The sequence below is a fragment of the Sceloporus undulatus genome, chromosome 4, assembly GCF_019175285.1.
Source record: "Sceloporus undulatus isolate JIND9_A2432 ecotype Alabama chromosome 4, SceUnd_v1.1, whole genome shotgun sequence".
Classification (NCBI taxonomy): Eukaryota; Metazoa; Chordata; class Lepidosauria; order Squamata; family Phrynosomatidae; genus Sceloporus; species Sceloporus undulatus.
Genome location: NC_056525.1, coordinates 138,590,587 through 138,615,627, shown reverse-complemented (window position 1 = coordinate 138,615,627; position 25,041 = coordinate 138,590,587). Strand labels below are relative to the sequence as shown.

Genomic DNA, 25,041 nt, shown 5'->3' with positions numbered 1-25,041 from the left:
GGGAGGGCGCTGACAGGGTGGCCGGGGAGTCCCAGGACCTCTTCACTATGGTCTGGAGTGAAGGCAGGAGAGGCAGGCAAGGCGGGGTGGGCACTCGCCCGTGCACCCGACGCTCCACCGGGTCCTCCGCGTCGTCTTCTGGAGAGGCGAGCTCGATGTCGAGAGCCCTCGCCATCTTGACGACGTGCTCGGTGAAGGACCGGACGTCATCGGACGGGGAAGACGGCTCGGGATCATGCATCCTCTGTGGGGAGACCGAAACCGAACGGACATCCTCGTCGGAAGGAACTTCAGACGGGAGAAGAGGTTCATCGTCCGAGTCGAGGTCCGAGGAGAGGGGGTCCGTAACCCTGACTTGGGATCTCGGACGAGATGGGATGACATCCATCGAAGACCTCGAACGCCTGCGAGGTGGAGACGGGGGCCTCTCGGAGACAGAAGCGGTCGGGACCGATCTGGACGAGGTGCCTTGATCAGCAGGAAGGGGGTTCAGCCTGGTGAACTCCCTCATGGCCTTGTCCTCTGAAACCGATAAATAATATCGGCCAGACTGGGGATCGAAGAACAGGTCCGGCATGTCCTGTGCACGAGGCTGATCTTCGTCGTTGTCAGACCCTGGGGGAGAAGGCGACTGGTGCCCCGGTGGAAGAAGGGGAACAGTCTCTTCCATCCCTTGTGCAAAGTCCATGGTGGGTTGAGGCGTGTCCAGTACCGGAGACCGTCGTCCCTCTGGCGCAGGCTCCGGATCGCGTGGAGCTGTCGCCTTGGAAGCGCGGCCCTGTTTTGAAGGGGAGCGCTGTTTGTCCTTTGCCTTCGGCAGGTCGGAGGTGGACCGATCCTTTGAAGGCTTGGACTTCTTTGGGGCAGGCTCACAACCCGACTTATCTTGGCTTCTCTTCTTCCCTGACTTCGGAGTCTCTTCTGCCGGAAAGAAGGGGTTGTCTGGAAGGTCCAGGAGGACGGCGGCCGCCGCCGATGAAGAAGGCCTTGGAGACTTTGCCCCTGCAAGAGGACCAGCAGGCTCCTTCGGCTTCGGGGCATGGTGAGACGCCTTGGACGCCTTGGCGGATGAAGGCGAGACCCGGTGGCCCTCAGCCACGGTGCCCTTCTTCGGGCGCGAGCCTTCCTTTGAGCGCGAGCCCTCCGATGTTGCAGCCGGTTTGGAGGACGGCTCGGAACCCTCAGTCCCCGACGATTTGTGGGGGCGCTTGGAGGGTTTGTCGGTGGCACTGGGCGGTTTGGAGCCACGGGCCACATCGGAAGTGGTAGAAGGGGTCCCGGCCAGGACGCACACCACACTAGGGATAGCGGCTCTTCCAGATCCCACGCTGGAGACGCTGGCTCGGGAAGATGAAGCGGCGGGAGCCGAAGGCGGCAAAGATGATGACCGCGCGCCTCCCTCCTGCACCCTTCCCAGGGCAATCGCCGAAGTAAGCCGGGACTCACGGTTCTTCCGCGCTTGGGAGGAGAGGGACCTGCAGAGCAGGCATGCCTTGGTGTCGTGGTCCTTGCCCAGGCACAGCAGGCAGGAGGAGTGCGGGTCCTGGACGGGCACCTTGCCCCCACACATGTCGCACTTTTTGAAAGGTGCAGGCATTTCCAAAGTCGTCAAAGCCAGTGGGAGAATCCGTAAACGAGGTCAACAGTCCGAAAGTCCGAAGTTACCAGGGGCGGGAGACAAAGAATGGTCAAGAAACAGTCCGAGGTCAAAAGCGAAAGTGATTCCAAGCAAGCAAAGCAAGCGAAAGTTCCTCTGAAGCAGCTAGCGCGGCGGAAAAAAGGAACTGGGGAAAAGAGCGGGAAGGCAGGGGCCTTATAACGGGTGGGCGGAGTTACCGCCAAAAAGTTTCAATATGTTGCAGAGTGAACTCTGCCCAGTGATTCCAGTAGGTTCCGAGCAGCACTGCTCGAAGAAATACCGTTACAGGTAAGCAACCTGTCCTTCTGCTACTCTGCTGATTTAAAGCTAGACCCTAACAGGCTTGGCTTTGATATTTAATTTTTTTTGTTTCCTTAACAAAGGCTGAAGCCTTAGGAAACTGAAATTGTCCTACAACACTAAGCAAGGCTCCCTAGCTTGTTTTGCAAATTGGGCATTTAATGGTTTCTTTTTCTTTTGTATTTATAGCTACTGTTATGGTGTGATTCCATCTGGTGATTTGAGATATTAGTGTGCATCAGTGTGCAAATGCAACACACTGTATCAGTGTGCAGATTAAATCAACTCTATTCATGCATTTCAGCTAATCTAGCTCACATAGTAAATATGCAAAGCTAATGTCTGAAATTAGTGATGAACTGGATGAGAGTTGATAAACTGGAGCTTATTTCTGACAAGACTGAGTTGTGGCTATAGATGGTAAGGATGGAATGAATATTTGAATGATCAAGGGGGGAAATGGAAAAAGAGGCTTTTTAAGTGTCTGAAAAACCCTTCAAGGAGAATCTTCTTCAAGCCCCTTTCTCAGTTTTTTCTCCCAGTCCTTGAATAGCCTTGCATCCTAAGGTCACATGGCAAAGATCCTGGAAAGGGTCCTGGAAGGCTTCAGCCTTCCCCCCAACCTCCTAAAGTAATGTAGGACTGGTACCCGGGGGGGGGGGGGCAGCCTGTCACATGAGGGCAGGCCAGGGGGGATCCCCCCCCCAACTTTCAGAGACTTTCTCCTCACATTAAATCTCTTGAAAAACTGCATAGTTCTCATTTGCAGGAATGAATAATTTAATACAGCACTTCTCTTATAGGTGGTTCATCTCAGTTTGGTTTGCTCCAGCTGGGGCTGCTGTCTTAGACAGCAGATCCAGTCCCACAGCAAGAATGCTAGTAGTGCATTTCCCATGAATTGAGACTGGTGTGTCCATTACAATATCTCTGGAAAGAGAGTGTCTGCGTGGAGTCATTCATGCTCTAGCCACATCCCATTGTATGGGAGGTTGCTCTTGATAATACTAGTTCAGAATTTTCCGTTTATGTAAAGGATGGCAGCTAGATTACTGAATGAAATGAGGCATTTGGAACATTAAATATCTCACACATCTTGAAACAACAAAATTGGCATATGTCTGTTTCTGTGCCCATTTCAGAAAGTAGTTTTAACCTTCAAAGTAATAAACACTGCAGGGCCAGGGTAACTAAAAACCCATCTTCCATTTCAACCTGCTCAGTTACTGCCATTCTTATCAAGAACATTTTCTACAGTCCCCCCCTCCCACTATCTGGAAGTAGGTGGTGACCCCGGATAGAACATTTACCATTGTATCCTGACTCTGAAATATGTTCAGCTAAGAGGCATGCCTGTCATTCTATCTGTTGAACACCAGTGGAAATATTTTTCATCATCAATGCCTTTTGGCACATTATCTTTATATTGATTTTTCTGGCTGCTGCTCTGTTTGCTGTTTTTACTGTATAGGATCTAAATAGCATTGAAATCTTTTAAAATATGTCTTAATAGTTTTATTTATGTAAAATATTCATAACTTGCCCTTCCACTTCAATAGGTCTCCAAAGCAGAGAGTATATACATTTTTTCTATACAGGGAACCACTCCCCTGGGCAGTAAGTACCACTGAAATTAGTGAACTAAAATGAAATGGTCAGTAATAAATATATGTCCTTGTACTTCCAGTTGTAATAAGATTTAATTTTACATTTCACAAATATATAAGCAGTGCTAAAAAAAACAAAAGTAAGAATTCATTCAGAAAACATATCCTTTCAATAAACATTTCAGCGATACTAAAAGACATAGTGTTTGTTATCATATAAAGGAATCACATAGCATCTTTGACTGCTATTTCTTTCTCCCAAATGAGTGTTTCACTTACAACAGTACAGCATCAATATAAAAAGCTCAGTATAATAAGACAGTCAAAGATAATAAAGAACAAGGTTGTGTGTGATGTGTGTGTGAAAGAGAGAGACTAGCAGTAAAAATTATCAAATACACATATAGATGTTTCTGTGGTGAGCAAAAGTACAGATGGCAACTAAATAATTAATTTTTTTAAAGACACATTAGCTTAGACTATATGTGTGTATATACTTCCCAGTCCAGTTGCTAAAATCTGTATTTGAACATGGAGTTACCATTTGTCTTTAAAGAGACTGATTTTCATTTTAGATGTCTATAAATTTATTCCAGGTTATTTTGTATCTTTTTGAAATTATTGCCAGTTTATCCACAGCTTTAAATAATATTTTATAAATCCTCTGCCTCCTAGTCCATTGAAACTATACCATGAGCCTAAAAGACACCTCTGCCTATGGGAGCTTCCTATAGATCTGCCCCGTTTCTAGGATAATAGGAAGCTGTGCAAGGAGTTTAGGGAAACCTGTATCTAGCACCTATGCTATGTACTAATTGTCATGAGTAATACCAGATACCTACAGAATGGAAAGGAAAGCTTCCTGCTGTCCTGATTCCTTGGATCAAGGCCACCGAACAGAAAATAACATTTAATATATAGTCAGAAGTTATTTGGTGTAATTTTTTTATTATTGTGGAAAATTTCTGACACTGTGTCTTTAGTTTAAAAGGATTGCCAATTTGTCTGAGTATTTGAAAGCCTGCAGTACCATAACTCTGCATGGTGCTTATTTTATTGTTGGCAAAGATGTTCTTGTGCTGTGCATTTCCATTTGTGTCGGAAATGGAATTCAGTTCAACTCATGAATAGATTGTCAAAAAGATTAAAGTGTGAGCCATGCCATTTTTTTTTACAGAGGAGTGCTTTTGATGTGCTAATGTTCATTTTCACTCCTTTCATTCAGAACTGCTGGTCATTGTTTTGCACTGAAGATTGTCTGCCCCATATACACACACTCTGCTAGCTTTGTAGTTGACTATTGCTTGTGCTTAGAGGAATATAAATAAATGAATCTGGTTAATTTTAGAATATAATGTCACCAAATAAGGGCCATACCAAGTAGTTGTGTACCAAAATCACATCAGGACCTTTTGTTAAACAAAATATTTGGAGCATTGCTGAAGCATTGAAATGTCAAAGTATCTGAAAATGTTATAAAATACAGTCTAGCATTCCTTTCACATGACTAGTGAGTTAGCAGCAAAAATGTACAGTGGGCCCTTTGGATCCACAGGCTTTGGATCTATGAATGCAACCACCCCACGGATTGTCACATCCCATATTATTAAATGACAGTGTTGTGAATGTGGATGTACTGAAGCATGTATGTTCACATCATTGCCATTTATTAAAATTGGGTGTTTTTTTACATCTGTGGAGAGGGCCTGGAACAAAACACTTGAAGATCCAAAGGGCCCACTGTAATTCCATTTGAAAAGAAATCTCATATGATTATTTGTCTTCACACTGGTTCTTAAACTGAGGTGGATTGCAGGGGGGAAAAGCAGCATTATTAGGAGGTGGCATCTTCTCTAAAAGGACAACATTACTATCAGGGCAATATCTTCACTAGATAAGTCAAAAGGATAGCTTTCAAATTATATATAAGTCTCCATCAAATTTGAAGGTAAAGGGTAGGGAGGAAAGGTGGCTGAAGGCATTGTATCATAACTGACTGCATTTAGTCAGTCACATCTGCAAACAGACCTAACTTGTTTACAACATATTAGACTGGATGAACCTTTGATTTGATCCAGAATGGCTCTTTCTGTGTTCTCATTTAAGAGATGTGGCTGAAAGAAGCAGACATCAAATGAAGCTGTACTCGCTGCTTTGATGGCTTCAGGTTATGCCTAGGAATGATACATCTTAGGGCCCAAACAGACAGGCCAAAATAAAGCTGCTTCAGGTCACTTTGGAGGTATGCTGTTTAAATTATGCATGTGTCCTAAGAGGCCGGAAGCTGCGCCAAAGCCATACTTCAATCCTGAGGACTGGATCACAGCTTTGGCACAGCTTCTGGCCTCTTAAGATGCGTGTCTCATTTAAACAGCATACCTCAAAAGTGACCTGAAGCAGCTTTATTTTGGCCTGTCTGTTTGGGCCCTTAGTTATCAATGGGATAGGTTCCGTCTTATTTTTATTATATTTCTCTTTGTTTAAAAGTGGATTAAAGGCACACCAACATCACTGGGGGGAAATAATTGTTGTATCTGTCTTCTATAATTCCATGTACAAGGTGGTTTTCAACCATAAATTGGTATGAATTGCCATTGGTTGGTTGGTTGGTTGGTTGATAGGTAGGTAGGTTTTAAAGCCCACCTTTCTTCTAAAATGGGACCCAAAGCAGTTGCCACTATAAGTTAAAATAAAATAGCTTAAACAATATTTATTACAATAGTTTTAAAAAGCATGAAATAACCAATCCAATATAAGCATTTATTTAAAACAAGAACACATACAACAAACATGGCATATTAAAGTATACAGCACATCCACTGAACATCCTTTTACCCGAACCAGTGAATGGCTGAAGGCCCACTTAAATATGAAGATCTTTGCCTACTGGCAAAAAGAGAGGGGGGGGCAAGCAAGCCTCCCTTGGGAGGGGTTTCCATAGCCTGGGAGCAACCACCAAAAAAGCTTTCTCCCATACACTCACTAGATGAACCACTGAAGGTGGAGGGATGGGGAAAAAACTCTTCTTTGAAGACTTAACATTCTGACAGGCTCATAATCGTATCATAAGATAACATTCATATCACCTGGACCTGAGCCATATAATGCCTTGTGAGGTTTCTGGGGGGCCCTTCTTCCTAATTTAATGAAAAATGTATTTTGGAGGGGTCCATTCTACCCTTGTGACAGAGATGGTCAAAGTGCATCCCTCGGACCACATGCAGCCCTTGAGACCCCTAAGTGCAGCCCTTAATACCCCACCAGAAACTCCCCCAAATCCCTAGACCCTGACATTAAAAAAAAATCAGGCTGATATCTCCTGCACAGTTGTCCATCCTTGCGTGATGGGAATGATGTGGATAACTGACAAAACATACAATTAATCAGAGCTGGAAAGCTATATGTTAAAGTTATGATGTTACCTGTAAACTCGTTAGATTGGGAGTAAACGGGCATGGCTTTTGCAAAGTGAAGTAAGAAGTAAATTTACTTGTTGCTTTTTCTCATTATCCTTTGGTGGACTTGTGGGAACAGCTTCAGAATTTAAGTGAGGGTTGAGCAATGGTGATGATTCCTTCTTTTAAAAGAACTTTCTAAATCCTGCACATGATGTAGTAGTGAGCCAAAGCAATTTCACTAAATTAGGAGTGGGCAGGGGGGCACTTTTCTGCCTCTGGAAGGGTCATGCCCAGAAATGAAAACAGGAACAAAAATTGCCAAAATCCACTTCTGGTTTTACAAAATGGGTATTATTTATTGGGAAATATACTTTGGAAAATTTATTGGGAAATGTAACCTTTTGTAAAAAAATAAAAAATGGGAAGTGGTGTAACAGGGGAGGCATTACACATTTTTTGTCAGTAACAAGTAATCTAAATGAGTCAGGGGACAGGGGCTGCAAGGGCCATAAGCAGCCCCTTATTGCTGGTCGCCTACCTCTACACTAAACAAGCTACATTCTCATCATATCTACAGATAGTTAGCTCAGATGCTGTTCAATCTGTTTCATGTAAGAACTGAATAGAGAAAATGGGAAAATAATACCAAGGTGGATCCAATTGGTAGTACTGACTAGAGCACAAACAGTGCATCACTTAGGCCCCATACAGACAGGCCAAAATAAAGCTGTTTCAGGTCACTTTGGAGGTATGCTGTTTAAATGATGCATGCATCCTAAGAATCCAGAAGCCGCACCAAATCCACACTCCAATCCTTAGGACTGGAGCTTAGCTTTGGTGTGGCTTCCGGACTCTTAGGACCCTTGCATCATTTAAACAGCATACCTCCAAAATGACCCAAAGCAGCTTTATTTGGGCCTGTCTGTATGGGCCTTTAGTTTGATATAAATGTTAACTTACCATTCAACAGTTGATTCAGTGGGTCTATTCTAAATGGGACCCAGGCCATGTGAAAACTCCCCATCCCCATTAATGATTCCCCTTCCAATACACCATTGATTCTCTGGTGTGGCACATAGGGACAGAAACTGCCCCCCATTTCCCACACAGTTACCTAACCCTTTACAAAGAATGGATATGTTTGAATATGCAAGTGGCGTTCAATTTTCGGAAATTATATTATTAGGCGTAATATCAGTAGTCAGTTTTGGATCCTATTATAGAACATGTGGAAAGGTTGGTGCAGTTTTATTTGTAATCCTTGAGAAATTCAGCTCTTCCAAAGAACTGTGGATATTAGTTACTTAAAAGAAAGCCATGTCATTTTAAAAGAGCAAAGTATATGGAAAGTTTCTTCTAGTTTCTATCAACTAAAATGTGAAATGTCTTCAGTTGATCTTTTCTAATGTATTTAAAAATAAAAGATTGATTTAGGAGCTTTTTGAAACCATTCCTTTACAATAAATTGAATCAGTTGAGTTTGTGTGTTACGTTTGACATTACACAAGCACTAACAAGAAATCAAAACAGAAACATTTGCTATTTTAAATGTCAGATTGAAAACAAAATTTGGATCAAATAATTTTGAAATCCTTTTTAACAGAGGCTTGTAAAGAGTTGGCACATTACATTTTAGTCTGCATTTATAGCTTCTACAACCAGTGTTCTTGCAAGGAATATTTTAATTTCATGGATTGAATGTGAGCAAAAGTATCCTTCAGTTAACAAAAGTCATACTGTTTGTAATGCATTAAAGATTTTCATGGAGTACTTGTTAACTCTAGTGTGACTAGTGAATGTAATTGAAGTGCAACCACCTGGTAGGGAAGTTTTGTACTCAGCTGCCAAAGGAGTCACAGAATCCGAAAGGACCAGGTGTTCTGTTAGGCCCCTCTGATTGTTACAGTGAAGTAAACAGCATGGGTTCACAGTATGGCTATGAGGCTACAAGCTGGAAACATTGCCCACTGAAGTGACTCTTGTCTTTATACTCTTTCTATTCTTTTTAATGCAACAGTAACCCTGGTCCAGGTGTCTGCAGTTTGTGGTTCTCAGTCTCTGGTTTCTTAATTAATTTACATGAAGAGGGCAACGCTGAAACAGGAAAAGTCTGAGTAAAATAATGCCGAATAGCTCAAAAAGGTGAAAGGGAGTAGCACCTACCACCTTCTGAGTTCTTGGAAATGTTTTTTTTTTCCAGATAGCAATCTGCATATGTTAAGTATGTGACAGACTCATTTCTCCCTGTACTGCTTCAAATTATACCGTCAGGTTGCCAGAGTAAAAACTGGAGAAGGCTTCTGTACCTTTAATGGTTGGATAGAAGAAGGAATTTCCACAGGTGTTGCTTGTTACATGGTTGAGTGATAACCAGTACCTAGCTAAATTCCCTCTTCTGCTCAACCATTAAAGGTACAGGAGCCTTCTCAGTTTTTACTCTGGCAGCTCTAGTTTTGAATCCATGTTCTTTGGTAATCTGTTCATACTTAAGAACTGGATGGAACCGCTTTTTAAATAAAGTTTGAAGTGTCAGTAACAGAACTGCCCTGGCAGCAATGTTTTGCGCCTGGAGACCTTCATAACTGTTAGGTTATTGGTGAATTTCCCCCATCAGTGAAAAAGTATGCCCAAATCACACCTCAGGAACACAGGAGCTACAGGTTGGAGGCAGTAGCATGCAGTAAGTATCCGCAAAGCTACTTTTTCCCTGCTGGAATCATGGTTTAAAAGCCTTGTGTAGTAATCTCCTTACATCTGAGCAAACAAGCATAGGATTATAATAGCCAGTAGCAATTAGAAACTAACTGATGACAAGTTTAAAACTATTTGAAAATAATCTTTTTCCCCATTCCTATATTTATAATATAGACTGGTTTTATAATACAAATTGGGCAAGTATCTGTTAAGCATTATCTGATTGTGCTTATCTCAAGCACTTACAGAATTCCCCCAAAATTTCCAGGTTAAAATTACGCAGCTGTGCATGCTACTGGACCATAACCGATAATGTGTACTATCCCTTTGAAGTTTTGTCCTTAATATATGAGAAGATGTTATTTAAGAGGATGATGTGATTACATATTTACAGTACTTGGCACAATCTTCTGATAGCTGATGCTGAAATAATGTCTGCAGTCCCTCCCTGATTTTTTGTTTAAGTGCACAAGCAAGAATCCTGTGGTTGTACTTCTCTAGCATAAAAATAGTTGTGTTAATCAGTCTCTAATTCAACCACTCCTTCCACAAGAACACGGAGCACTCATTTTCACTATGACTTGGTGGGGACAGAGTTGGCCATAGTGGATTTGCTCAAGGCCATAGTGCCCAGCATGCATCTGTTTGCTCAGCTGTAGAATCTAGTATAGCTATGCTGGTGTATATTTGTTTGTGTGTACGTGGCTTAAAGTTGCCTGTCAACCTATGACAACTCCATGAATTTCATAGGGTTTTCTTAGACAGGAAATACAGTTCCTTCCTCTGAAATATAGCCTACAGCAGCTGGTATTCATTCAGGGCCTTCCATCCAAGCACTAACCAGGACTGGCCCTGCTTAGTTTCCAATGTCAGACAGAATGTGGTGCTTTCAGGATATTTTGGTGGGGTATACGTTTGCCTTTATATATACATATACATACATATATCATAGAATCGTAGAGTTGGAAGAGACCACAAGGGCCATCCAGTCCAACCCCCAAAGCATCCCTGACAGATGGCCATCCAGCCTCTGCTTAAAGACCTCCAAGGAGGGAGATTCCACTACACTCTGAGGAAGAGTGTTCCACTGTCGAACAGCCCTTACTTTCAGGAAGTTCCTCCTAATGTTGAGGTGGAATCTCTTTTCCTGGAGCTTGCATCTATTGTTCTGGGTCTTATTCTCTGGAGCAGCAGAAAACAAGGTTGCTCCCTCCTCAATATGACATCCCTTCAAATATTTAAACAGGGCTATCATATCACCTCTTAGCCTTCTCTTTTCCAGGCTAAACATCCCCAGCTCCCTAAGTCGTTCCTCAAGGGCATGGCTTCCAGACCCTTCACCATTTTAGTTGCCCTCCTTTGGACATGCTCCAGTTTCTCAATGTCCTTTCTTAATTGTGGTGCCCAGAACTGGACACAGTATTCCAGGTGGAACCTGACCAAAGCAGAATACAGGGACAGTATTACTTCTCTTGTTCTAGACACTATACTTTTATTGATGCAGCCTGAAATTGCATTGGCCTTTTTAGCTGCCATATCACACTGTTGACTCATGTTCAACTTGTGGTCTACTTGGACTCCTAGATCCCTTCCACATGTAGTCTCATTCAGCTAGGTGTCCCCCATCCTATATCTGTGCATTTCATTTTTCCGCCCTAAGTGCAGTACCTTACATTTCTCCCTGTTGAAGTTAATTTTGTTAGCTTTGGCCCAGCTTTCTATCCTATTCAGGTTGTTTTGAATTTTGATCCTTTCCTCTGGAGTATTAGCTATTCCTCCTAATTTGGTGTCATCTGCAAATTTAACAAGTATGCCCCCAATTATGTCATCCAAGTCATTGATAAGGATGTTGAATAGCACTGGGCCCAGGACAGAACCCTGTGGGACCCCACTGGTCACTTCTCTGCAGGATGAAAAGGAGCCACTGTTGAGCACCCTTTGGGTTCGGCCGGTCAACCAATTACAGATCCATGTAACAGTTCCTTTGTCTAGCCCTCATTTTACAAGCTTGTTTGCAAGAATGTCATGGGGAACTTTTGTCAAAAGCCTTACTGAAATCAAGATATACTATATCCACAGCATTCCCTTCATCTACCAAGCTGGTAATTTTATCAAAAAAAGAGATCAGATTTCTCTGGCATGACTTGTTTCTCTGAAACCCATGTTGACTTTTTGTGATTATGGCATTGCCTTCTAAATGCCCCGACCACCATCTTGAGGGGAGAGAAGCAGAGTTGTGTTTTTTTTGTTTTGTTTTTTTGTTACTTGCTTTGTTGTTGTATATGCATATGTATGCTGTAAACCGCTTTGATCGTAGGAAACGCGATATAACCAAATAATCATATTATTATTATTATTATTATAAATGTTCACAGACTCTCTGTTTAATGATCTGCTCTAGAATCTTTCCTGGTATTGATGTCAGACTAACTGGATGATAATTGTTGGGATCTCTTTCTTCCCCTTTTTGAAGATGGGGACAACGTTTGCGCTCCTCCAGTCTTCTGGGACTTCTCCTGTTCTCCAGGAGTTCTCAAAAATTATTGCCAATGGCTTCGATATTACAATTTGTCAGTTCTTTTAATACTCTTGGATGTAGTTCATCTGGTCCTGGCGACTTATATTCATTTAGATTAACCTGGTATTTCTGTACTATCTCTTTACTGTGCTGAAATTCCCCTATTCTGCCCTCTGCTCCATTATCCTCAGGTTGAGCACCCTTTGCCTTTTCTGAGAACACAGAGGCAAAGAAGGTGTTGAGTAATTCTGCCTTTTCTCTATCCCCTGTTGGCACTTTGCCACCTTCTCCACGCAGTGGCCCTAGCATTTCCTTTGCCTTCCTTTTGCTGTGGACATATCCAAAAAAGCCCTTTTTATTGTTCTTAACCTCTCTAGCAAGCCTGAGTTCATTCTGTGCTTTAGTTTTTCTGACTTTACCCCTGCACAGGCTAGCTATTTGTTTGAATTCCTCTTTGGTGATTTCCTCATTTTTTCCATTTCTTATACATGTTCCATTTAAAACTTAGCACAGTTGAAAGTTCCTTAGTCATCCATCCTGGTTTCTTGAGACACCTCCCATTTTTTTTCCTCACTGGAACTGTTTGAAATTGTGCCTTCAGTATCTCCCTTTTGAGAAACTCCTATCCATCCTGAACTCCCTTCTCTTTTAATGTTCCTGACCATGCGATCACCCCCAGTATTTCTCTAAGTTTACTGAAATCAGCTTTCCTAAAATCTAGAATGTGTGTCTGACTATGCCTGGCTTCTGCTTTCTGATGAGTCTCAGAACTGGATAAAAATTAAAGGGGAGGGAAACAACAGGGATGTTATGGTGGGAGTCTACTACAGACCCCCAAGTCAGACGGAGGAATTGGATGATGCCTTTCTAGAACAGATGACCACACACTCAGAAAGGAGAGATGTAGTAGTGATGGGCGACTTCAACTATCCTGATATTTGCTGGAAGTCAAATTCAGCCCAATCCTCAAGGTCTAGCAAATTCCTCCCTTGCCTGGAAGACAATTTCATTTTCCAAAAGGTGGAAGAGGCAACAAGGGGGTCGGCTATTTTAGATATGATCCTAACCAACAAGGATGCCTTGGTTAATGAAGTGCAAGTGGTGGGCAGGACTGTGGGCTTCCTCCTCAAAAAATGCTCCGGTAAACATCAACATTAAGGACCCTGATGATTTGGCCTTTTCACCAATCTCTAGCAGTGAGTTCAAAAACAGTAATTATTTGCACTTCTGCATATCAAATTACACATGCCAAGATCATGTATCAGAGAAGTATTCTGTACATTTGTCTCTGTAGCTACATCTGCCGACGCAATCCAAAAAAAACCCCTCACCTTCCAAGGCATTCAGTTCCCCTTCACATGGCCATTTCCATGTTTTGGAGAGAAAGAGATGAGCAAGGATACATTCAGATATTTTCTTGTAGCTGGACTCACTGCAAGAATGCCATGTGCAGAGCTTGCAAGGGCCCATGGAGATCTGTCCAGATGTCTATCACAGTATGACTAGGAACAACACTTCCTCACTTGTCCCCCCACTCCTAGACAGCACAGAATTGGCCATAGGAGAGGGGGACTGCAATGCTTACAAGATGAGTTGGATCAATTTCGGTCATTAAGTGCTCAGAACAGAATTCTGATACTAGATCATAATAATCATAATAATACTGAGTGATCAGCTGATGCTGAATAGTGGTAGATCCAGAACAGACAAAAGGAACTGTTATGTTCACAACCCATAGTCAAACTGTGACAATTCTTAAATTGTAGAATATGATTGATGACTGCCAACATTGGCAGCTTTAAAAGCAGGTTCATAAATGATATTTATGTCAGTGGCTACTAGTCATGTTGAATGTCACAAACTAGGAGTGTTTCTTCTCCCTGTTATAGAATAGCTAGAAATCAGGCAGAAAACCTTGAGGGGAAGAAATTTGAAAACTCTTTGGGGTTCTTGTTTTTTCTAGCCTCCTGATACCTACCTTTTGAACATGCAGGAAAAATCAGTTTCACATTGCTGGGAAATTTCCTTCTTTTATGTATAAAGAAACTGTATATAGTAATCACATTATAAATGTATATCTGTTGATTTCCACATGGGTTGGGGAAGCAATATTGTTGCTCATCATTACTTCTGCTCTCATTACTGTGTGAATATGTACACTGCTCTGAAATAGCATCATTATTATTCATTTCATTATTGACTTGCATTAATTTACCATTTGTAGTATCTTAGCAAAATGCACTTGGGCACCTCCACCATTTATTACATCCTGTGCTTATGTGCTGGGTGTCTGAAGCCTTTTTTACAGAATGTTATTAGGCACAGCATGAAAAGAGTTTCCAGTTTATCTGCCTCGATTGAACTGAGCCCATGAGCAGACTGCTGACTAAAAGGGCCAGAGAGGAATTGAGAGTAGATGGCAGGCCCACAGAGGTCCACAGGCTCAGGTGGTTTTCAGCCATAAGTCTAGCTTAGCTCTTCCAGTAATTTGTCACGCCTTGGTCTTCTCCTGCTGCGCTAGCACGTGCCAGCTTAGTGTCAGAAAGTCTGTGCACCAGACGGCCACTCAGGCCTAACATCCTGCTGTTCAGGACCAGCGGCTTGCTGTTTCAGTGTGGAATAGGGAGCCCTGGCAACAGCCAAGTGCTATGCGGAATAAGCATGTTCATAATGAGATCTGAATGGCATCAGTCAGTCCCTTTAGAATAGATTCTAGGCGTGTGCCTCCTCTCATAGGAAGTTTGGCAGCCTATTCATTAACAAGAGTCATCAGGAGTTCAGCCTATAACAGTAAAGCAGCCCCAAATACAGTCGGGTACACAGGCCAATGCTTGTACTAACAAGAATGGTCTTTGAAAGCACAAAGTAAATAAAAATGTCAGCAGGTACATTGTGTGAACAACCATGTACATGTTGCTGCCATGCAGGGGTGATACTGAGCATGTATTTGGAAACGATTTCACCTTGGTTCCTTCCTAGCTGATGATCTGTTGACTTTGATGTTTGAAAGTAAATAGCTTTCAAATCATTTACTACTGTCAAGTCTTTTGTATGATGTGCTACCTAAATGAGCAAGTTGCTAAGATTTTGCCCTTTTTCCGTTCCTGCAAGTGTTACGTAAAACTAAGATATTTTCTAACATTTGGAAAATACTAGGAACATGTTAAAACCTATTTTTAAATTGTGAGAGGAAATGAAGTCCTACTGGCAGTTTGGGTGTCTAATTCATAAAGTCATATGTGAAATGCTTTAATCCATTGTAGGTTTGTTCAGAATGTTGTCCTGTTATTTGAAGTGCATGATTCACCTTCAAAGAAAACAGAAGCTGCACACAAAGAGAGAGATTTGCTCTTTCCTTTATGAAAAGCTATCACAAGCAGGGGTCCTATTAAGACAGCTGGAAAGTTGCTTCAGCTTGTTACACTTGTAAGTTTTATTGGTGACTGGTTTTTGATTAGGCATTTGAATGGTGTGTGTTCCAGGTTGCTGGGTTTTAATTAAAAGGCAATACAGTTGGTTTTAGATGCTTTGTTGTCACCATAATTAAAACCGGAATATACATATGTTCTTTCTTTTTTAATTGGGTACATTAAGAAATAAGATTTCTGATGTATAACAACAATTTTCCAAGAAAGACTTTGTGACTTTAGCATATCACAAAACTTAATAATTATATAAATCTTTCTACTTTAAATGAAGCAATGTTGTTTTCTTATGTTTTCTCTTTTATAGTATATACCTCAGGTACAAAATTCATTTTAAAAATGATTATTTTATGTAGAAATAATCTGTAATAAAGAATATAATGCCTGTAATGCTTTTCTTTTGTGGTTACATGACAGTTTTTTTCATTTGTTACATTGACGTCCAAATTTAGTTTGGAAACCAGCCTCTTTCTTAATTAGCTTAGTATTGAAGTATTGCATCCATTTCAATCCCAGAAAGATATTAATTATTGCAATACTTGGAATCATATGGTTTTGACAATATATTGTGACAAATGAGATATACAGTTTCTTTGTAAATTGTATGGGTTAAATATGTTTGTGCAGTGCTAGAGTTCAAATCCTATAGGCTTCCTTAACCAGTTTCCTACAGTTATGAGGAAAGAGCACTGTATCTTGAAGCAATAATCCAGAATCACAAAGAAGTAATGACATTTGAGGATTTTGCTGCTCAAGTCTTCTGTCCTTCTCCCAGTTATTCACTTGGTGCATGTGGTGAGTCTCAGTTGCTGCTGCTACTATTTATTATTATTATTATTATTATTATTATTATTATTATTATTATTTCTTTCACCACAGAGAAGCACTTGAATGACAGATGTACACCTGTTTTCCACTGATAAATGGTTGCAAATTTAAGAAGAGCATTCTCCCTCTGAATTAGCTAATGAATATCAAAAGGAGTGATGACATTCATTTTAATTTGTTTTGCATCAGAGCTGTTCACTCAGTTCCTTTCTTTAGCTATCCTGTTAACCTCTGAATCTAGCAAGGTTAATGAACTTTCTCTCACTAATGTGTTCTGATTCATTCAAGAGTGTAGGCTTCTTGCTGTGCTGAGAATATGTTGTGCAAAACCCATTCGTGAATCAGTGCGTACTTATTGAAAAATAGTTCTTCACAGTAGAAAGCATTGCTTCTGATGCTAAATGGGGATTATGCTTCTTCAGTACTAGGACCAAGGATTAACCGTTTGCAGGGTAAAAAAATGGGGTTGTGTCAGTCAACCATAATGCTAGTGGTTGTATATGCTATACATTACTGGACTTTTAACGTTCATATGATGAGTTTTATTTTAAGAGTCTGTATGCATGTGTTCATGCTTTTAAATGAAGGCTTTTGTTTTGGGAGTCCATTTCATAATTCATTACTCTGTCTAACAAAAGGGACATGAGGCAAACCAGATGGATTTCTTAATGCAAATTCCTTTATTCCCTGTTTATACCCATTTTGTGAAACTGACTCTTCCTAATTATATTATGATTCTGTGTTGGATTGTTGAATTGATGGATTATCTCAAACCCTAGTGAATGTTTAGGCGCATCTGTTTTCTTTCTCTTATTCTAACTGACTGACTATCTTTATATCTGAACTAAGAAATATAACAAATTAAATTTACTGAAATGAATCACTTTACAAATAAAATCAGGCATGCATCACTGTTTAACATTAGTGGTTTCAGTCCTTGAGCTTTCCGAGCTTTGTTAAGAGATAAGAGGTATACGCATACGCATGTACTTGTATTGGTCGCCAATAGCAGCAGGCAGAAGGCTTTGGAGATAAGCAAGCTGGCAGAAGTATAGAGGAACCATTGCTATTTACATAATCGCACCTCTGCTTCCTGGAGAGGCGTCAAGAGACGGGGATGGCCTCTATTGATCTTTGTTGAACTGGAATACTAAACAACATTAGAAAAGCTTATAAGTAAAGCTTTGATTAATGTTTTCTCTATTAAAAATGTGGAGCAGCTGTGAACTGAATTCTTTACATATCCTGCCAAGACTGCAACGTTCTGTCATTTATTTTATAAAAGTATAGAAGTTCCACTAATTTGAATGTTATCGAGACATTTAACTAATAAATTCAATGGGAAATAGTAATAGAGCCCCCAAAGAAATACGTAAATCCCCAAATGTAATTCTTTTACCATAAATGCTTGATTCTTGAGTGTGTTTATTATACATGGAAGTTGTCATGGGGTTTTTTAAAATGTGGGCTCAGTAACCCAAAAAACAGCCCAGTGTTCTGACAGAACACACCTGTGTGCTTTGCACTTTATTTATTTATTTATTTGCCATTATAAGGTTTATCTGTAAAGTCCCTGGGGATAAGTCTCAGTAGGCTAAACTGTCTAGGAAATAAATGGCCCTGAATTACTAGCATCTGTGTTTGGCATTGGCCTACATTTATTGAAAATAATTACTGTCCCACTCAACAGTATAAAAGAAATTTTCCAGGATAATTCATAGTTCAGGATTATTATTGTTGTTAGCTGTCCTCAGATCTACCCCACCTCATGACCACCCTGTGGATGAGCCATTTCCAAGATGGAGATGCCTATTCTCCTCTGCTTTGCTCATGTCCTGCAAATTCATGCCCACGATCTCTCCAATTGAGTCTGTCCATTTAGCATGTGGCCCTCCTCTCTTTCTTCTGCCCTCTACCATTCCAAGCATTATTGTATTTTCTAATGAGTCATGCCTTCTCATGATACAACCAAAGGTTGACAGCCTCCATTTGGTCATCTTGGCTTCAAGGGAGAATTCACCCTTGATCTCTTCAGGGACCTATTTTGGCTGTCCATGGTATCCTCAACACTCTTCTCCAGCACCACCTCTTCAAATGCATTGATTTTCTTCTTCTCTGCTTTCTTCACTGTTCAACTCTCACATGGTGATGGGGGATACAATGTATGATTCCAACTTTAGTGCTTAATTGTCTATCTCTACTCCTTAGAATCTTGTCTATTTCCTTCATTAGCTGCCCTCCCCATTCCTAGTCTTCTTCTTACTTCATGGCTGCAGTCTCTGTGTTGATCAGTGTTTGATCCAAGGTACAGGAACTCTTTTGCTATTTCAATTTCCTCATTGTCTAATGAGTGTACCAGAATTCCAAGGGGAAAAAATCAGCTTGTGCTTTATAGACTATAGCATAGATCACAGAAAACTATGAAAGCCTCTTAAAAACATGGGAGTGCCACTACATCTTATAGTCCTTATATTACATCTATACATAGACAAGAGGCAAACTATCAGAACAGAATGTTTCCCAATTGGCAAAAAGTCTGGCAAGGCTTCATTCTTCCCCAACTTGAATGCAGAAAATGATTGATGCAAGGCAGACTTGGACACAGACGCCAGGATTGAAATGGCATGAAAGAATATCAGCAGTTTAGATATCAGAATGATAGGCAGTATATAATAATAATTATATAATAATAATTGTTTTATTATATTACCGCTATTCCAAAGATCATAGCGGTGACAGCAATAAGCTAATTAGCAAGTAAGCTAATTTGCCCCCAACAGTCTGGGGTACTCATTTTAGCGACCTCGGAAGGATGCAAGCCGGTCGAGCTTGGCCCTTTTGCTGGTCTTGAACTCGCAACCTTGTGGTTTCGAGTGAATGCCTGCAGGTACGGCATTTAACCACTGCGCCACCAGAGTGTTTCTATACAACGACAACTGGATGTGCCATTCTGTAGCTCTTTGAGGCCATCCCAAGAGCCATCGATCCTGGAGGTTTTCTCCACACAGACAGAGAGGAGAGTCATTGTAGAGGTCTTCTGACCCGTGCCAGAAAGTTCCACTAAGTGTGATAGCTCTAAAGCAAAATATGGGCATGCTGGGCTACATCAAAGCCCTCTCCTGCTCAGGAAGTGGGAGGGAAGACTGTGTTACTCTAGAGTTGTATGGTTGTTTCCCTCCTGTTGAAACAAGTAGTAGAAAAATTAAAATAATCAGGCAGGCAAAAGAGTTTTGAAATAGATTTTTTTAAAAATCCTTCATGACTTTGGCTTTGGACAACACGGCTACATATTAGCTAGTCTGCACCCATACCATATTGTACTGCAAGATTCTAAACCTTTATAGTGTAACTGAGAATGAGTCCTATTGAGCTCAGTTTGGCTTACGTATGAGTAGACATATATGGGATTTTAGAACAGTACCACAAGCTAAGAATCTGCAGCATAAACCTATCCAAATCCAGATTAAATGTCTAGACTCTAGACCAAAGGTGGGCAATGTGTGGTCTCCAGATATTTAACTGCAATTCACATCATAGCCAATATCATTGGTGGCTATGAGGTAATTGTAATCCAGCAGCTGGAGGATCAGAAATGCTCAGTCCCGTTATTACTTGGCACGAGGAAAAAGCAAGTGAGCTTTTTGAGGGAAAACACCAGAAAGTCTCAAGGCAACATACGTGTATTTATTGATTTGTTTTGGTTTGATGTAATCCATCTTTCCCTAGAGCTGGTACCCAGGCAGTCACATAATTAAACAAGTAAAGTAAAAAACTCAGTCATTTAGTTTAATCAGAATTAAGTAAGTATTATAATGCAACTCAATAAATTTAAAAACGTTTAATAGTACAATCATCAAAAATAATAAATTTTAAATTAAGAAATAACAGCATGCATGTGTTTGTTATGCCTGTCCTTCACAGGCAGCTATTTATTTATGGACTACATGAACTTAATGACTGTGGAGCATTTCAAAATCTTATAACCATAAAAAAGGTCGGTTTTGATGTGCCAAAAGAGTCCTTGAGTGTTTACTATGATCATTACCGCTCTTTACTTTTTTCTTTTCTTCTGTCCTAGATTCAAAGAAGCAGCTGTGTTGTCTGTTACAGCATAAAAAGGGGAAGGGAAAAAGAGGTAGGAAAGTAGCAACACCTTTAAGGCCCAAACTGGTTTTTATTTTAGCATTAGATAATAGAATAAATCTTTATTTGGACGTTGACAACCACATTTAGCATGAGATTTCATGGAATAACCCACTTCTTCGACACAGTACAAAGTTATATCAAAAACCTGGGGTTTTAAAAATAATATTTAACGTTGTGAGAGTGGGTATTTGCATTTTAGGGCAAAAGGCATAATTTGATTTTTCTCGATCATATTACATTCTATCCCACTCCCACAACTATATAAATATACTTTATAACCTAAGGTTTTAATTTCACTCTGTACCGCATCTGAAAAAGTGCGTTTATATCCATGAAAGCTCATGCTAAAATAAAAACCAGTTAGTCTTAAAGCTGCAACTACATTCTTCCCCTCTCCCCCTTCCTCTTTATAACTCACATTCCTTGAAGATGAAAAAAAATGCTCAACATAGAAAAAAGTGGGTGAACGGGATATAACTCATGCCAAGAAATCCCTAGGATAGGATCTCCATAAATCCAAGCTGACCACACAACACCATGGCAGGAAGGGGGTTGGATTCAGCTCATTGATTCTTAGCCAACTTGTCCAGTTAACATTTCACTACATTAGCCATATACAATAGTTTATTTTATTTTATATAGCTTTTTAATGGACATGCTCAAGTTAAATAATGTCACTCATAGTCTTCTATAATATTTTCATTTTAAATATAACAAAAAATCCACGTCCATTTTTCCACTGACCCAGTCATATCATCTAGTAAGGTTGGGGCAAACAGGATAAGGAATATGCAATATGGCAACAGGATAGAATATGGAAAAAGTAAATCTGGTGATTAATCTTTTCTGCATTTCTTCCTGTAGGCATTTCTGAGATCTTGAAGAAGAGAAATGACTATCTGCTATCACTTTTTTTTAATAATAACACCCTTGAACATCTTCACCTTACTTGTCAGACATGGGATGCTAATTTAGCTCCCACTAAGCTAATGAATTAATAGAATTGAGCAAATAAAAACCATAGAGCTAATTATAGTTAACTTCCTCAGTTACTGGAAATGTTAATGTTCCAGAAAAGTAAATTAGTGTTTAGTTTCCCAATAACTTAATCAAGAGCTAATAATAGACGTATTTTGACGCTAGCATGTGAATTTCAGCTTGTGTGATGTTGGCATCCCAAAATCCATATCGGAAAACACATGTTTCAGAATATCCAAGTTTCAGTTGGTCCCTTAAACGATCAATTGAAATGGACATACTAGATTGCCGAGAGGACTGATCTGATCACTGCTGTGTCCAAGTGTATCTGTTCACTGTGAGGTCATTCATGTGCAAGCTAATGATTTGCAAAATAAAGACTAATGTTCAAGACAGAGCAAATGCAACTTTTTCCAGTTGCAGGAGAAGCAAGATACATGCTCTGATTATGAATTTAAGCTTTTATATTCTTAAGACTATCATTAAACTTAAGAAGAAACTGTGGAATCCATTATAATTGGTCAGCAAACTGGCTACTTTAATATTACAGAATAACTGTTGCTGTTTTATGGAACAATAGGTATTACAGCACATCCCTTAAAGTAAAGCAATCACAGCTGTGATGGCCTGGTTTTACTCAGGCCTTCCAAGTGCTTCTTGTCATATGGACCAAGGCATTTTAGTGTCCAAGTTAAAAATTTTAGTTGACTCTTTCTCCCGACTCCATCCCACAACCATAAACATGTGCATCTGATTTCCATTTCCATTAGTCTTGTGTAGAACAAGATCCTTGTGATTGTACTCCATATCTGTTTGTTTTGGCTCTGATGGATGGCTCTCAGAATCCATCACTTGAGGACAGGGCCCTCTGCTACCTATTTTCAGGCTTTAAATCTTTATGGCTTTCAAGGAAATAAAGGTAAAAAATAATAATTCCAAATTAGTAACAGGTAGTACAATTAGTAGTTACAAATCTCCCAGATACATGTGGTCCTACTCCCCAACTTTTATAGAATGCAGGTGAAATCTAACATTTCAGAAGAGAGAATGTTTTTATTGGATCATATTAAGAGCACACTGATTTTCGCCTTACCCTCTCACCTCTTGGCAACTGAATTGCTTATTTTGGATTGTCTGAACCAGATACTGTCACCTTCTGGTGGTAATGCTTATCCATCTTCTGGGTCTGTAGATGTGAATGTGTGCAATCACATCCATTTCTATGGCAACAGACTGATACAAACAGAATTATGACTTCTCTAAAGGGCCGAGCAGCAGCTGCTCACAAAAAGGAAGAAATGTCTTGGGGTCATTCCAGGCAATAAAAACTCTGCACTTTTCTTAGAACTTGATTCTTGCTAGCACTACTTGTGCAGCATGGTTTTTTGTTTGTTTGTTTGTTTGTTTAATGCAAAGTGTAGCCTGTAAGGGGATTGCCACCCTTCTTTTTTACAGATTTTCTTTACCAGCAAATAATAGAGGAGTTGTGCACTCCAGTGCTGGCAAGAGGAAGTACACAACCTTCTAAGGTTGAAATAAATTTTAAACGTTAAAACTAAAATGAGAATAAAATGCTACAAGTGTTTAGCCCTTCAAAAAGGTGGAAGAGGAGACACTGAGCACTGTAACTGATAGATCAGGAGAACATAGATCCTCTACAGAAGTAAACATAAAAAATAAAATAAGGAAGGAAAGATCCATTCAAGATGTGTTTGCTTCTGTTATCTTGTTAATAGAGACCTAATCGGCATGATCTAAACAGATTTGTGTGCTACTTGCACAGAATGGAAATGCTCAAATCCATCATGTTTGTCCTGGAAAGTTAAGACATCTAATGATCATTAGACCCTCTCAGAGGCTTGTGAACTTATTGCATTCTGATCATCCAATAGAAGATACCAAACTTTATCTATGAGATCAAGAATTTTCATTCAGGCTAATACTGGGTCCTCAAATATTCACAAAGGTCCTACTAGCATTTTTTTTTTTTAAATTAGATAGGTAGAAGCACCAGATCTTTCTCATTTCACTAACATTGAAGAAGACTACCTTACAAGAAAGATCAGCCTACAGGTCCCCTCACAAGGATCAGTACAGCTGTCAGATAGTTTGGATGGGACAAGGGGGATTGTGCACCTGAAAATAGTCAATTCGTCCAGAGAACTTTAGTCAAAGAGGCCTGGAGGAGGAGAAATTGGTTAGGACTAAGAAAAATAAACCTTGCCCTGTTGGTATTCCAAGACCATATCCAGGCTGACATTCTTACACACCAAGATAAACGCCTTGACAGAGGCATACAAATATGGCCTATTACTTTCTTCACCAGGAAGCTGTAAATAAATAAATAAATAAATAATCTGTCATGGAATGAAGCAGAATCTTCTCTTAATCAAAGCAGAATATCTTGTGGGAGTAGTAAACATTGTAGTAGCAGGATGGTCATCAAATAGTTGAAGCAGATACTTAATGGGACGGTATTGCTGTATGTCTTCCTACTACTAGTATTCACCCACCCATTTTATGCAGAATAAAAAAATCAAGGGTCATATTGATAGTTCCACACTTTCCTGAGAGGCCATGGTTTCTTAGTTCCTGGTAATGCCAATCCACACCATTAGATCCTTCCAAGATATCCAGACGAACTAATACAGGGTCCATTACAGCATCCAAATTGTGACATATTTCTTTCAGTTGCTTGAAGTAGGAATGGTGTGGCATGTTTGAAAACTCAAGACATTCTTATTGAAATGTATGGCTTGTTATGGAAAGTACATTTTGCTTGATCCTCAGTCTAAAACAAAATTGAACTGTGAACAAATTTCATTTCAACAGTGCTGAAATTTCTACAGACTGGCTTAAAGGAATGTCTTAGTGCTAACATGCTTTTAAAATAGGCTGCTGCTCTAAACAGTATCCTGGGATGTTTTTAAAAGTTTTGAGCTTGTTTCATCTTAGTATTCAAAGTGTTCTCAAAGGACAGCAGTTACAATGCAGTGTTTTCCTATTTGGAAAGTGAACTTGTTTAAAGGTGCATATAGGACCACTACTTTAGCTGAAGACCACAGAGATTACCAGTGAGACTTGGTAACTATCTCTTCTGCCAGAATGACTTTAAGTCTGAGGGCACTTTGATTTAATTCCATGTTACACGTGTTTTAGAGTTACAAGGTAATGTTTAGATCAAGTGCCTTGCCAAAAGTTAATTGAGAGTTTAATAGATCTCAGGAGATCATGACCATGAAACGTAGGCACCTGAAACTTGGCAAATATACTAAGGGGACCCCAATAATATGAACCTCAAAGTTATTTTATAATGAATTAATTATAGTAATGGATTAAATAAGTTAAATTTAATTTGGTATTCAGTAACTAGGTTGCAGACCTTCTTGTTGTTGCTGTGTGACTTGGTTTCCAACTTAGGACAGTCCCAAGGCAAACCTATCATGGGGTGCTTTTGCCAAGAAACCCCCTTATCCTTCCCTAAACATCAGAGAGGAAATTGCAGTCA

The 25,041-nt window shown here is 40.2% G+C and overlaps 1 protein-coding gene across 3 annotated transcripts in view; it reads left to right on the top strand.

Moving 5' to 3' along the window:
- The window catches only part of RALGAPA2 (Ral GTPase activating protein catalytic subunit alpha 2), a 226,676-nt gene that overhangs the window by 187,876 nt on the left and 13,759 nt on the right, over window positions 1-25,041 (top strand). For all 3 annotated transcript variants that reach the window (XM_042461719.1, XM_042461720.1, XM_042461721.1), the window contains one exon: window positions 16,255-16,376. In XM_042461719.1, coding sequence (XP_042317653.1) covers window positions 16,255-16,376 — 122 coding nt within the window. The remainder of the gene's footprint in view (window positions 1-16,254; window positions 16,377-25,041) is intronic.